The following is a 15756-nucleotide window of genomic DNA, read 5'->3' as shown; positions in this document are numbered from 1 at the left end:
GATATAGATATAGTGAAAAGAAAGGCCATAGGTACCCCAATGTTCATAGCAGCAGTATCCACAATCTCCAAACTGGAAAGAGCCAAGATGCCCTTCAACAGACAAATGGATAAAGAAGATATGGTCCATACATACAATGGAATATTACTCCGCCATCAGAAAGGATGAATACCCAACTTTTGTATCAACATGGAGGGGACTGGAGGAGATTATGCTGAGTGAAATAAGTCAAGCAGAGAAAGTCAATTATATGGTTTCACTTACTTGTGGACCATAAGGAATAACATGGAGGACATTAGGAGAAGGAAGGGAAAAGTGAATTGGGGGAAATTAGAGGGGGAGACAAACCATGAGAGACTGTGGACTCTGAGAAACAAACTGAGGGTTTTAGTGGGGTGGGGGGATGGGTGAGCCTTGTGGTGCATATTAAGGAGGGCACATATTGCATGGAGCAATGTGTGGTGCATAAACAGTGAATCTTGGAACACTGAAAAAATAAAATTTAAAAGTTCTTTATAAGTACTGTTTGATATATGTTTTATTTTCATTTTAATCTTATTTTTAGTATTTATCTAAAAAGTTATAGATTAAGTTTGTTTTTACTGTATTTACTATATTGTTTTACTCCATTTAGGTTATTTAAAATTTTGTGGCTTTATATCTTTGGTCTCATTAAGGTGATGGTGAGGTGGTAGAACAAGTAATTGGACAACAAACCAATGACCAAGACGAAAGCATTCTTGATGGGATAATCAGGGAGCTACAGAGAGAACAAGATCTTAGACTAATTAATGAAGGAGATGTTCCACATTTTCCAGTTAATAGATCATATTCTGCTAATGGTGGTAAGTATGTATATATGTGATAGATATACTTTATTCATTTTATTTGCACTAAGTAATCACATGTAAGGAACATTTTAGGTTTTTAAATAAGAACATTTTTATTAATTTAAAATTGTGATATCAAATACACTGAAGTGCCGTAATCTCATTGTCATTTGTGGCTAAAGGTCTTAATGTATCTCACGAAATATGGGTGGTATATTTTAATATACTGTTTTCTCTTAACTCAAGAATGTATTTTCAGTCTTCACTTTTGTTATAGTAAATGAGGTACTGTAGTAAGTACATGATTTTTGTAAAAGAAGAACCAGCCTATAATGTTTTCAAAATTAAAACCACTTGAATGTAAAAATAACTAAGAAAAATTTTATCCACCTTTGTTGAAGAAAAAAAAAAGGCAACATTATCTCCTTCAACTCTTGAATTTACAAAAATACACTGGAAGATAAGCCCTATTCATAGGAAATACAGATGCAACTTGTGGATTGATTTTCACAACAGTTTAAATACTAGCAGTATTCTAATTTATTGTATCTTTTCTTCACTTTACATGAAATGTGACTATACATCTGAATCTTTTAAAGATTTTATTTATTTATTTGAGAAAGAATGAGTGAGAGAGAAAGCACGAGAGGTGGGAGGGCCAAATGGAGAAGCAGACTCCCTTGCTGAGCAGGGAGCCCAGTGCAGGACTTGATCCTGGGACTCTAGGATCATGAACCAAGCTGAAGGCAGATGCCCAACCAACTGAGGTACCCAGGTGCCCTATATATCTGAATTTTATATAAATCTTAGCTTCTGTCAGTTTTACTTTTTTTCTTTTAATGATGGAATACTTCATTGCCTGTCATCCTCAGGGGCCATGCTAATCTTCTTTGTATCATTTCAATATAAGTGCTGCCAAAGTGAGCACCATCAATTTTACTTTTATCAAGAACTTAGTTGTATTCCAAAATGCCATCTTAAGGGATTTTGGCATGTGTTTCTTTTTACATTCATATAATTGGGGTTTATTTGGGTATCATAGCTTTTGGAGTCCAAGAATTGAATAAAACAATTTAAATTAGACATGATTCACAAGGTATTATACTCATTTCCTGATTCTTAAGTATCCCATAAAATTAAAATAAAAACATTCTTTGTTCACCCAAGGAGCATCTAGCTCAGATTGGCTTTCCTTAACCTGGAACAAAACAAGAAGTGAGCTGATAATCCTACATAACCAGGCCCTCTTTGTTTCTTGACATAAAACTTTCTTAGAACCCTGATTTAGAGATTCATTAATGAAATCCACATTCAGCTCTACCCTCAATACTAGATTTCTGTTGATAGATTTGAAATGCCATAGTAAAAGCGACCCCACTGACTTTTGTTTCCAATGTTTATTTTTATTGTCTTTCCTGAGTGCTTATTTTAACAGTTGAGTGAATCATGCAATTTCCATTTTTATTTTATTTGCAAATACAACAAAATAAATTAACAGAGAATGTCTAGGTGCTTAAAAAAGGTTTCATTACTTTATTTCCCCTTTCTTTCATTGGTTACCAGTTTTGAAAATGAAATTTTGATAGTAAAAAATATTTTTTGCTTATATTTTTTCTCTTATTACTACATTCGAAAGCCTATTGAAATTTTATTCATAGACCTTTTCATGGGCTTAATGCAGGATTTAGATTAAAAGCTGCTTTCTGAAATAGTACTATTAAACATTTGTGAATCTACCAAATCATATTAAATATACTTTTTGTATTTCCTCAGTATTTACTAGATGACAGATATGAATGTACTTTGAAAAAATTTAAAAGAGTGATAGAAACTTTAAACAATTATTTAGTGCCTTGCTTTATTCAGGGTGGTACAGAAAATGTAGAACAAAAATATAGCAATATTGTCTAAAAGTACCATCTTAGACTTTCCTATTCTGGAGTACTGATCTCTAAAAATTTGTGCCTTTACTCAGAGAAAGTGGTACCTTTCTTTTTATTTTAGCTCTGAGAAGTCCAAATATGGACATATATTCATCCCCCAATATTGGGCTTCGACGCAGTGGTCAGATTGAAGGTGTCCGACAAATGCACAACAATGCTCCTCGAAGCCAGATGGCCACTGAACGAGATCTCATGGCATGGAGCAGAAGAGTGGTGGTCAATGAACTAAATAGTGGAGTTAGCAGGTGAGTCAATAAGATAGCATTGATAAGAAAATTGAGAACTTTATTGTTTAGGAAGTCAAATAGATACTTGTATGCCAATGTTCATTGCTGTATTATTCACAATACCAGAACAGTAGAAATAACTCCAGTGTCTGTCCTCAAATGGATGGATAAACAAAATGTGATATATACATAAAATGGAATATTGCTCAGTCATAAAAAAAAAGAATGAAGTTCTAATAACTGCTCTCACGTGGATAAATAGTAAAAACATAACATATGATTCCACTTATATGATATATATAGAGAAAGCAAATTTATAGAGACATAAAGTTTATTAGAAGTTAATAAGGACTGATAGAAGGAGAATTTGAGAGTTACTGCTTAACTGTTACAAAGTTTGGAGTGATGAAAAAGTTTTGGAAAGAGTGGTGATGGTGGTTACACAACTTTGTAAATGTCATTAACATACACCTAAAAATAGTTAAAATGGAAAATTTTACATTTGAAGATATTTTTGTTATCTGACCTTTAGACTGTTGGTTTTATTTTTATGATTTTCTGTCACTTTGACCTTTGTTATTAGGGTTCAGGAAGAATGTCGAACTGCAAAAGGTGACATAGAAATCAGTCTTTATACAGTTGAAAAGAAGAAAAAGCCATCTTATACTACCCAAAGGGTAAGTTTAGTTTTACAGTCCATTGGGTTACACTACTTGTAAGTATTTGCAGATACTGGGTTTTTCGAAGGTAGCAATTATGTATTAAGGGGCTATTTTGCTAGCTAACTACATGTATGGATAACCTGTTTTTTAATCCTGAAATTGAAATATATGGCAATTATTAATAAAAATAAAATCACTCAAAGTCAGGACTGTCCTCTAAAATTTAGGACATGTGGTCATTGTAGATATAAAACATTTGTATTAAAATAACATCTTCATATGGTTAGAGTAAAACCTTAAAATTGTTGGCTGGTCACTAATCACAGTATAAAATAAATGTTTAGATATCCTAGGTCAGAGGTTGACAAACTACTATGCATGGTCTAAATCTAGTCTATAGCCTGTTCCTGTTAATAAAAGTTTTATTGGAACACAGCCACACTTACTAATTAATATATTATCTATGGCTGATTTCACACTATCGAGTTGAGTAGTTATAACAGAGATCATATGACCTGCAGAGCCAAAACCATTTACACTCTGCCCCTTTACAGAAAGACCCACTCTTGGCCTACCTAATCATATAGAAGCACAATCTGATCTATACATTGGGAAGATTCATATTCCCAGTAGAAACAGCTAGGCAGGGAGTCAGATTCCTATACTTCATTAGGTACGTAGTAAACCCCTTACTAGTATTCTGAGATCGAACAAACTAGTTGCATAACGATGTATGTATATTCTTATTCCCAGATCTAACTGTAACTCCTAAAAAGTATGGTAATTTGGAGAGTCTAGGTGATTTTAATTTTATTAAAGAAATCTAGGCAATGGGCACTGAATTTTAAATGTTTTTTTTTCAGTATTGATAAACACAATTTTAGGTAAGTATCTTATGAATATCTTTAAATATCCTTAGATCGTTTTGATGCCCACTTTCTTAATTTCTGTTGAGGTTTGGTAGCTTATTTGATGTTCTCTCTTAATGTTATTTTCTTAGACATTTTGAATGACTCAGATCTATGATTTGTATTATTTTCTCCTGCTAAGCTGATTTTTTAAATATCATAATTGTCTGAGACTACTAATAATAAACAGGGTTGTTGGGTCTATAAACATTTTTATTTATATCAAAAATGAGAAATATTTACATATGGGGCAAGAAACTAGTCCTTGTTACTGATTTATTTATTACTTTTAAACTTGTTTACTCCTGATAACATGCTATGGTTGTAAGTTTAACATAAGGTAATATCATTAATATTTTATACTTGCAAAGGTTAGAAGAAAATAGTTTTTGCTTTAAGTTGTTAAAAATTAAATATTTTACCAGTTTATTAAATGTAGTTTTTTTAATGAACAAAGAAGTACATATTATTTTAAGAATTACATATACATAGGTATGGTATATATATCTTGCTTTATCTTGCAATAAATTGTGAGTAATACAGTATATGTAAATTCTGAGTGGGCCCATTCTTGCAGCCCAAACTTTCAGCACACTCTTTAATTTGATCACAAAATTTTTGAAATAGGAGAGTAATAAATATTAATGGAAAATAGCTGAAATATATATAGATATATCTTATATTTTCTTTTTGGGGATTTATTCCTAATTATTACATCTATCCCTTTCCCCTCCCCCACCCAAATTATTTGCTTTATATATTTGTGTTTGTTCATTGAGCCTTTCATTTCTTTTTAGATTTTTATTTTATTTATTTGACAGAGGGATAGAGCCAGAGAGCACAAGCAGAGGAAATAGCAGAGAAAGGTGGAGAAGCAGGCTCTGCACTGAGCAGGGAACCCAATATGGGGATCGATCCCAGGACCCTGAGATTATGAGCTGAGCCAAAGGCAGACACGTAACCATCTGAGCCACCCAGGCACTCCAGGCCTTTCATTTTTCGAAATTTTCTTTCTGTTTTACAGACTGATTATCAGCCTAGCTGTGGGCGGTCTTTACGGAGGACACAGCGCAAACGTCAACATACTTACCAAACACGGTCCAACATAGAGCATAATTCGCAAGCATCGTGTCAAAATTCAGGTGTACAGGAAGACTCAGACAGCTCCTCAGAGGTTAGATATCTGCAATTATTTACTCAGTGTAATTTTTTGTTTACCAGTTAGTATCATTACCTTGGGTTTACTTTTGATAGTGATTTTAATAGAAACTAATTTTAATGATTTTCTTTTAAGATTTTCCATTAGTAAGGTATTTAATAGGCAAATTTGAACATTACATTGAATTCCTTTAGGTATCTTCTCTGATTTATACCTAAGATACTATCTTGTTTGAGAGTATCAAATATGCCAGTAAGTTTAACTTTGGGACAATGAGAAAAGAGTGAAAAGAAATCTGCCCATAAATAAGAAGTAGAATATAAACAATAATAACTAATTTACAGTCCGGGAACTGGTTTCTGTGTAATCAGCAGAAAGGCACATTTTCCGTTATTGTTGACTTCATTAGTATGGAGATTATGAAGTGATGGCTTTTTTCAGACCTACATTTTTATGGTAATAGAATAGAGTTTACCAATTCTTTTCTTCTCTTCTCCAGTCCTTTCCTTTTGTTCTCTTAACAACTTTCATTATTAAGTGGATAATGTGGGCTTAATTATTCATTGATAATATATGGCCCTCCTATTATTCTTCCAGCATTCACAGCTCTTTAATTCTTACCAGTGATGTCCTTCCTCTTCTCCTTCACCTGTGAAAATCTTGAACTAAAAGGAATAGTCAGGTATTGAGGACTATTTCCTTTCTAAGGTCGTAATAGTGGTATGGTTTTGTGTTTAAAAAGAATCATAATCTTATTAAATGTTTATAGTTAAAATGCTTTTTTTGGTAAGGATTTACTTTGAAATAATCTCTTGGGTATGAGGCAGTTGGTGATGGTACAGATAAAACATGATAGGCAGTGAGTTATTGTCTATACTGGAGATTGTGTACACAAGAGTAATTTATTCCCTCTACTTTGGAATGTTTGAAATTTTACGTAATAAAAAGATTATTTTATGAAGAGTAATTACATTAACTTGGCAGAGGCATACAGATATATTTTTTTAAGCAATGGTTTTAATATTTAAGAGGATTATATCTGGGAACCTTAAGGAGTCTGTTCAGTCTTTGAAGTAATAAAAGATGTCCCATATCAATAAGATAGTAGATGTTAGAAGGTTTTAAATACCTGGTAGGCTTAATTGTGAGTTATAGATATATGTAGAAAAATGATTATTTTTTAAAATTTATTTATTTATTTATTAGAGAGAGAGAAAGGGAGAGTGGGGCAAGGTTCAGGGGGAGAGGAGAGTGAAAATCTCAAGTAGACTCACCACTGAGTGCAGAGCCTGACGTGTAGCTCAATCCCACCACCATGAGATCATGACCTGAGCCAAAACCGAGTCGGACATTCAACCTCCTAAGCCAGGTGCCCCTAATTATGTTCATTTTACCTGGATTGTTGTTTTGGTTAGAGGAAATACAAAAAGTGTTATAAAATAGGTAGTATGTGCTAATTAATAATATGCTAGTTAATAACCATTTATCTCAACTGCTGGTTCCTTGTTGCAGGAAGATGAAACAATTGGCACAAGTGATGCTTCTGTAGAGGATCCTGTTATTGAATGGCAAAGTGAAAGTTCTTCCAGGTAGTTTTAATGGTTTTGATTTGGTCAAAATTATCTGACCATTTTAATGTGAAATTATGTTCTAGGAGGAATTTGGTAAAACCAGAGTTAAAATAGTATTTTATAGTAGAAAGAGTACTGGGTTGGATATTCAGAGACTTCTTTCATCCTGATTCTACCAGTATCTTTTTGGGCATGTCACTATGGGCTTTACTTTCCTCATTTGTAAAATAAGATGCTTTGTAAATCCAAGATTCTGCATCTTAGCAGGCTATATTTATTTAGTTGAGTTTTAAAACAGCTACATTTAACATTCTAGGGATTAGGGGCATCTTTATTTAAAGAGGCTTTTGTTACTTGGACAGGAATTTTTAATTTTAAATTCTTTTATGGGAAGCTAACCATTATACTTTATCCAAGAAGGTTTTCACTGAAATCACTTAATGATCTAAAATCTGTATTGATATTTTTTCTGTTCAGTTAGAACAAAATCAAGTCATGTCTTTTATAATGCTGTTTTATTACAAAATGATCATCTTTAAATTAGGAGACAAAACTATTCCTTTCCTAAACTTATATATTCATAATTTTGATATATTTATAGTGATTCATCAAGTGAATATTCTGATTGGACAGCAGATGCTGGAATAAATTTGCAACCTCCAAAAAGACAAACCAGACAGGCAACACGGAAAATATGCAGCAGCTCGGAAGAGGAGAACTTGAAGTCACTAGAAGAAAGGCAAAAGAAACCTAAACAAACTAGAAAGAAGGTTTGTAAATTTATAAGTTGTTTCTGTTGTTATTGTTTTTGCCTTTGACACTTGAAAAATAGTAACACTTAACTTTTCTCTAAAAATAACATTCCATCTGAGCAAATGAGTAAAACTGTTTAAAATGACTTTAAAATAAAAAGATGTTTTAATTTTTTTCAGTTATCAAAAGTAGAGGCTAGAATATATACATTATTATTTAGTTATTGTTAAATTAAAATATTGATAATTACTTTTTAAAATATAGTTGAGTTTTAAGTAATAAGCTACTGTAGTATAAAACGTTATTCTTGTCATGTTTCTGGTCATAAATTTCTATGCATTTTTGACTTTTAAAATGGAAGGGTATAATAAATCTTATAGGGGTTCTTCCATTTCTTTATATGTTTTTATTTCATCCCAATGATGGTTTCTCTTCCTCACTATAATTTCAGGTAAAGACTTAATCCACACAGTTATTTAAATATTATTTTAAAAATTAGTTATGTACATATTGTACATATGTACAATGTATCAGGTATCCAGTATCCTGTTGCTTTAGTAGAATTATCTTCTTGTCACCATTTTATTGGCAAAAAGATCCCGTGTTACTTATACTCAAATTCACATAGTATTTTGGGGACTTGAAAATTTGTGGTTCTTACATAGTATATAATGTCATATTATTATCTGTCAGCCAAAATTGAGCAAATATTAAAGAATTCACTTCACTATTTTATTGGTACAAGATTGTACATAATTGTAATTGATAAATGAAATGTTTAAAATTTGTATATTTTAGGTTTTATTATAACATGATTTTTTTTAACATTCTGTTTTTTTTCATACTACTATTCATATATTTATGGTTTATATATTTGTGAACTATATTTTAGAAAGGAGGACTGCTTTCTATGGCAGGTGAACCCAATGAAGAATGGTTTGCCCCTCAGTGGATTTTGGATACCATACCACGACGTTCCCCATTTGTCCCACAGATGGGAGATGAGGTAATTGTTACCTGTTATAATCTTTTTCTCTTAGAACCTCAAGAACACTCACTTTAGTCAGTCTTAGGGCATTTATATTCTCAATTCTATTATAGTTATATGTACACTGTCTTTACTGCCCACCTCTGTTATATATGGATGGAATCTTAATAATTTTTTTATCCTTAATGTTGTCAAAGACCTACCTCTGTACTTCAGAAACATATAACTTGAAGACAGAGTTTGGGTAAAGAGGAACAGTAGCTTTATTAACCTTCCCAGGCAAAGGCAGCTACAGCAGGCTATGGCCTTCAAAAACTGCAGTTTCACTAGAAGAAGGGGATAGGGGTGTTTAGGGAAATATAAAATCAAACCAGTTTTGATAGGAATTGTGTACTTTCTACCAGCTGTTTTGTCATGTCTTTAGGGTGGTAACAGGTTCCTGAAACAAAAGGTTAAGAAGGGAGGAAGGGAGGTTTGCAAAAGAGTTGTAAAAGGTTACTTTAAAATCTAGCTTCACTGAAGCATTACTGTAGTCATTTTGATTTCTTTTTTTATTATTAACATATAATGTATTGTTTCAGGGGTACAGGTCTGTGATTCATCAGTCTTACACATTTCACAGTGCTTCCATAGCACATACCCTCCCCGCTGTCCATTACCCAGCCACCCCATCCCTCCCATTGCCATTCCCCCACTCCAGCAACCCTCAGTTTGTTTCCTGAGATGAAGAGTCTCTTAAGGTTTGTCTCCCTCACTGGTTTCATCTTGTTTCGTTTTTTCCTCTCTTCCCCTATAGTCCTTGCCTTGTTTCTCAAATTCTACATATCAGCGAGATCATATGATAATTGTCTTTCTCTGATTGACTTATTTTGCTTTACATAGCCATTTTGATTTCTGTTCAACTTCATGCTTTAAATGATTTCACTTGTAGTATTTAGCATAGAATCTCCAAAATAATAGATGCTCAGAGACTATTTAAATAAATTGATTGGCTTATGAACTCATGAAAATAATTGTATTTATTTTTAGCCTAATTGCAACTTAGTAGGATAAAAGTGGTATTTTGAGTCCTAATAAATAAAGTGGTATTTTGAAAATAAAATAAATTAAAAAATTAAAATAAATTAAATTAAATTAAAATAATAAAGTTGTATTTTGAGTCCTTTAAAAAAAAAAAGCCCATGATCAACCTGATAGAATGCATACTGTAGGACAATTACCCCTTTCAGTGATTAGAAGAATATTATTTTGTGAGTAAGTCCTTCCTGCTGAGCGTGATGGAACATGCTAGTCAGTGGTCAGTCAATTGATTTAAATTCTATCTTGTGAGAAAATTTTCATTTTCTTTTTGAAAATTATGGTAATAATTGCAATACTTTAACTAAAATTATCTTGTATGTTCTCTGATATATTGATAGTCATTCATTTCTGAGTGAATAAATGTTTGCAGTTTTTAATTTAAGACTAATAATAGGAAAGTAATATTGTCATCATAATAAAAAAGGGGCAAAACTTTGCAAATGGATTTAAAAGCCATGGGACCAATAAGAATTTCACCAAATGCCTCTGTAACTGACATTTATAGATATCTTATACCAGACATAGTGATCAAGTAGTCTCTTTTTTTTTCAGAGAAAAATTATTTTCATTTATTCAAGAAATATTTAAAAACAAGGCTGATTTTTAGCTGGCTTGGTGCTTTATTTTTTTAAAGTAACATATAATGTATTATTAGCCCCGGGGTACAGGTCTGTGACTGCCAGGTTTACACACTTAACAGCACTCACCATAGCACGTACCCTCCCCAATGTTTAAAAGCCCACCACCTTCTCCCTGTCCCCCTCCCCCGGCACACCTCAGTTTGCTTTGTGAAATTAAGAGTATCTTATGCTTTGTCCCCCTCCTGATGCCATCTTGTTTCATTTCTTCTTTTCCAACCCCCCAAACTCCCCACGTTGCATCTCCACTTCTCATATCAGGGAGATAATATTATAGTTGTCTTTCTGTGATCGACTTATTTCGCTAAGCATAATACCCTCTCATTCTATCCACGCCGTTGCAAATAGCATGATTTCATTTCTTTTGATGGCTGCATACTATTTCATTGTGTGTGTATATATATATATATATATATATATATATATATATATATATATATACCATATCTTCTTTATCCATTCATCTGTTGATGGACATCTAGGTTCTTTCCATAGTTTGGCTATTGTGGGCATTACTGCTATAAACATTCAGGTGCACGTGCCACTTTTGGATCACTACGTTTGTATCTTTAGGGTAAATACCCAATAGTGCAATTGCTGGGTCCTAGGGTAGCTCTATTTTCAACTTTTTGAGAAACCTTCATGCCATTTTCCAGAGTAATTGCATCAGCTTGCATTCCCACTAACAGTGTAGGAGGGTTCCCTTTTCTGCGCATCCTTGCCAGCATCTGTCATTTCTGACTTGTTAATTTTAGCCAATCTGACTGGTGTGAGGTGGTATCTCCTTGTGGTTTTGATTTGTATTTCCCTGATGCCGAGTTATGTGGAGCACTTTTTCATGTGTCTGTTGGCCATCTGGATATCTTCTTTGCAGAAATGTCTGTTCATGTCCTCTTCCCATTTCTTGATTGGATTCTTTGTTCTTTGTGTGTTGAGTTTGCTAAGCTCTTTATAGATTTTGGATACCACCCCTTTATCTGATATGTCGTTTGCAAATATCTTCTCCCATTCTGTCAGTTGTCTTTTAGTTTTGTTAACTGTTTCCTTTGCTGTGCAAAAGCTTTTGATGTTGATGTAGTCCCAATAGTTCATTTTTGCCCTTGCTTCCCTTGCCTTTGGCGATGCTCCTAGGAAGAAGTTGCTGCAGCTGAGGTCAAAGATGTTGCTGCCTGTGTTCTCCCCAAGGATTCTGATGGATTCCTTTCTCACATTGAGGTCCTTCATCCATTTTGAGTCTATTTTTGTGTGTGGTGTAAGGAAGTGGTCCAGTTTCATTTTTCGTGCATGTGGCTGTCCAATTTTCCCAACACCATTTGTTGAAGAGGCTGTCTTTTTTTCATTGGACATTCTTTCCTGCTTTGTCGAAGATTAGTTGACCATAGAGTTGAGGGTCTAATTTCTGGGCTCTCTATTCTATTCCACTGATCTATGTGTCTGTTTTTCTGCCAGGACCATACTGAGTTGATGATGACAATTTTGTAGTAGAACTTGAAGTCTGGAATTGTGATGCCACCAACTTTGGCTTTCTTTTTGAAAATTCCTCTGGCTATTCGAGGTCTTTTCTGGTTCCATACAAATTTTAGGATCATTTGTTCCGTTTCTCTGGAAAAAATGGATGGGACTTTAATAGGGATTGCATTAAATGTGTAGATTGCTTTAGGTAGCTAGACATTTTCACAGTATTTGTTCTTCCAATCCAGGAGCATGGGACATGTTTCCATTTCTTTGTGTTTTCCTCAATTTCTTTCATGAGGACTTTATAGTTTTCTGAGTATAGATTGTTTGCCTCTTTGGTTAAGTTTATTCCTAGGTATCTTAATGGTTTTGGGTGCAATTGTAAATGGGATTGACTCCTTGATTTCTCTTTCTTCTGTCTTGTTGTTGGTGTAAAGAAATGCAACTGATTTCTGTGCATTGATTTTATATGCTGACACTTTACTGAATTCCTGTACAAGTTCTAGCAGTTTTGGAGTGGAGTCTTTTGGGTTTTCCACATATAGTATCATATCATCTGCAAAGAGTGATAGTTTGACTTCTTCTTTGTCGATTTGGATGCCTTTAATTTCTTTCTGTTGTCTGATTGCTGAGGCTAGGACTTCTAGTACTATGTTGAATAGCAGTGGTGATAATGGACATCCCTGCCGTGTTCCTGATCTTAGCGGAAATGCTCTCAGTTTTTCTCCATTGAGCATGATATTTGCAGTGGGTTTTTCATAGATGGCTTTGATGATATTGAGGTATATGCCCTCTATCCCTACACTTTGAAGAGTGTTGATCAGGAAGGGATGCTGCACTTTGTCAATTGCTTTTTCAGCATCTATGGAGAGTATCATATGGTTCTTGTTCTTTCTTTTATTAATGTATTGTATCACATTGATTGATTCGCAGATGTTGAACCAACCTTGCAGCCCTGGAATAAATCCCACTTGGTGGTGGTGAATAATCCTTTTAATGTACTGTTGGATCCTATTGGCTAGTATTTTGGTGAGAATTTTCGCATCTGTGTTCATCAAGGATATTGGTCTGTAATTCTCCTTTTTGATGCGATCCTTGTCTGGTTTGGGGATCAGGGTGATGCTGGCCTCATAAAATGAGTTTGGAAGTTTTCCTTCCATTTCTACTTTTTGGAAGAGTTTCAGGAGAATAGGAATTAATTCTTCTCTAACTGTTTGGTAGAATTTCCCTGGGAAGCCTTCTGGCCCTGGGCTCTTGTTTGTTGGGAGATATTTGATGACTCCTTCAATCTCCTTACTGGTTATGTGTCTGTTCAGGTTTTCTGTTTCTTCCTGGTTCAGTTGTGGTCGTTTATATGTCTCTAGGAATGCATCCATTTCTTCCAGATTGTCAAATTTGTTGGCATAGAGTTGCTCATAGTATGTTCTTATAATGGTTTGTATTTCTTTGGTGTTGGTTGTGATTTTTCCTCTTTCATTCATGATTTTATTTATTTGGGTCTTTTCTCTTTTCTTTTTGATAAGTCTGGCCAGTGGTGTATCCATCAGATTAATTCATTCAGAGAACCACCTCCTAGTTTCATTGATTTGTTCTACTGTTCTTTTGGCTTCTCGTTCATTGATTTCTGCTCTGATCTTTATTATTTCTCTTCTACTAGGTTTAGGCTTTCTTTGTTGTTCTTCCTCCATCTCCTTCAGGTGTAGGGTTAGGTTGTATATTTGAGACCTTTCTTGTTTCTTGAGAGAGGCTTGTATCACTGTATATTTTCCTTCCAGGACTTCCTTTGCTGTGTCCCACAGATTTTGAACCGTTGTGTTTTCATTATCATTTGTTTCCATGATTTTTTTCAACTATTCTTTAATTTCCTGGTTGACCCATTCATTCTTTAGAAGGATGCTCTTTATTCTCCATGTATTTGGATTCTCTCCAAATTTCCTCTTGTGATTGAGTTCTAGCTTTAGAGCATTGTGGTCTGAAAATATGCAGGGAATGATCCCAATCTTTTGATACCAGTTGAGTCCTGATTTATGACCCAGGATGTGATTTATTCTGGAGAATGTTGCACATGCACTAGAGAAGAATGTGTGTTCTGTTGCTCTGGGATGGAATGTTCTGAATATATCTGTGATGTCCGTCTGGTCCAGTGTATCATTTAAGGCCTTTATTTTCTTGATCTTTTGCTTGGATGGTCTGTCCATTTCAGTGAGAAGAGTGTTAAAGTCCCCCTACTACTACTGTATTATTGTTGGTGCATTTCTTTGATTTTATTATTAATTGGTTTATGTAGTTGTCTGTTCCCATGTTAGGGGCATAGATATTAAAAATTGTTAGATCTTCTTGTTGGACAGACCATTCAGGTATGATATAGTGTCCTTCCTCATCTCTTATTATAGTCTTTGGCTTAGAATCTAATTGATGTGATACAAGGATTGCCACCCCAGCTTTCTTCTGGTGTTCATTAGCATGGTAAATCATTTTCCACCCCCTCACTTTAAATCAGGAGGTGTCTTTGGGTCTAAAATGAGTTTCTTCTAGACAGCATATTGATGGTATTTTTTATCCATTCTGATACCCTGTGTCTTTTGATTGGGGCATTTAGCCCATTTACATTCAGGGTAACTATTGAGTGATATGAATTTGGTGCCATTGTATTGCCTGTGAGGTGACTATTACTGTATATTGTCTCTGCTCCATTCTGATCTACTACATTTAGGTTCTCTTTTTGCTTAGAGGACCCCTTTCAATATTTCCTGTAGATCCGGTTTGGTGTTTACAGATTCTTTTAGTTTATGTTGTCCAGGAAGCTTTTTACCTCTCCTTCTATTTTCAATGATAGCCTAAGTGGATATAGTATTCTTGACTGCATGTTTTCTCGTTTAGTGGTGTGAATATATAATGTCACTTCTTTCTGGCCTGCCAGGTCTCTATGGATAAGTACTCTGCCAATCTAATATTTTTACCATTGTATGTTACTGACTTCTTGTCCCCCGCTGCTTTCAGGATTTTGTTTTTGTCGCTAATACTTGTAAATTTTACTATTGGATGATGGGGTGTGGACCTGTTTTTATTGATTTTGAGGGGGTTCTCTATGCCTGCTGGATTTTAATGCTTGTTCTTTTTACCGTATTAGGGAAATATTCTACAATAATTCTTTCCAATATACCTTCTGCTCCTCTCTCTCTTTTTTCTTCTTCTGGAATCCCAATTATTCTAATGTTGTTTCATCTTTTGGTATCACTTATCTCTCGAATTCTCCCCTAGCGGTCCAGTAATTGTTTGTCTCTCTTTTGCTCAGCTTCTTTATTCTCTGTCATTTGGTCTTCTATATCACTAATCCTCTCTTCTGCCTCGTTTTTCCTAACAGTAAGAGCCTCCATTTTTTATTGCACCTCATTAATAGCTTTTTTGATTTGAACTTGCTTAGATTTTAGTTCTTTTATTTCTCCAGAAAAGGCTTTTATCTCTCCAGACCGGGTTTCTCCAATATCTTCCATGCCTTTTTTGAGCCTGGCTAGCACCCTGAGAATTGTCATTCTAAACTC

At 34.2% G+C, this 15756-nt stretch overlaps 1 protein-coding gene and 1 pseudogene across 7 annotated transcripts in view; one reads left to right on the top strand and one right to left on the bottom strand.

Annotated features, from left to right (window-relative positions):
- Positions 1-15756, top strand: part of BRWD3 (bromodomain and WD repeat domain containing 3) — a 214615-nt gene that overhangs the window by 133461 nt on the left and 65398 nt on the right. For all 7 annotated transcript variants that reach the window (XM_032329766.1, XM_032329764.1, XM_032329765.1 and 4 more), the window contains 7 exons: positions 678-845; positions 2835-3018; positions 3584-3677; positions 5595-5744; positions 7242-7318; positions 7902-8070; positions 8946-9059. In XM_032329766.1, coding sequence (XP_032185657.1) covers positions 678-845; positions 2835-3018; positions 3584-3677; positions 5595-5744; positions 7242-7318; positions 7902-8070; positions 8946-9059 — 956 coding nt within the window. The remainder of the gene's footprint in view (positions 1-677; positions 846-2834; positions 3019-3583; positions 3678-5594; positions 5745-7241; positions 7319-7901; positions 8071-8945; positions 9060-15756) is intronic.
- On the bottom strand, positions 1667-1758 carry LOC116583805 (annotated as a pseudogene).

This window comes from Mustela erminea, chromosome X (genome assembly GCF_009829155.1).
Source record: "Mustela erminea isolate mMusErm1 chromosome X, mMusErm1.Pri, whole genome shotgun sequence".
NCBI classification, from domain to species: domain Eukaryota; kingdom Metazoa; phylum Chordata; class Mammalia; order Carnivora; family Mustelidae; genus Mustela; species Mustela erminea.
The sequence above is the reverse complement of the archived record's forward strand: the minus strand, read 5'-3'. Positions and strand labels throughout refer to the sequence as shown.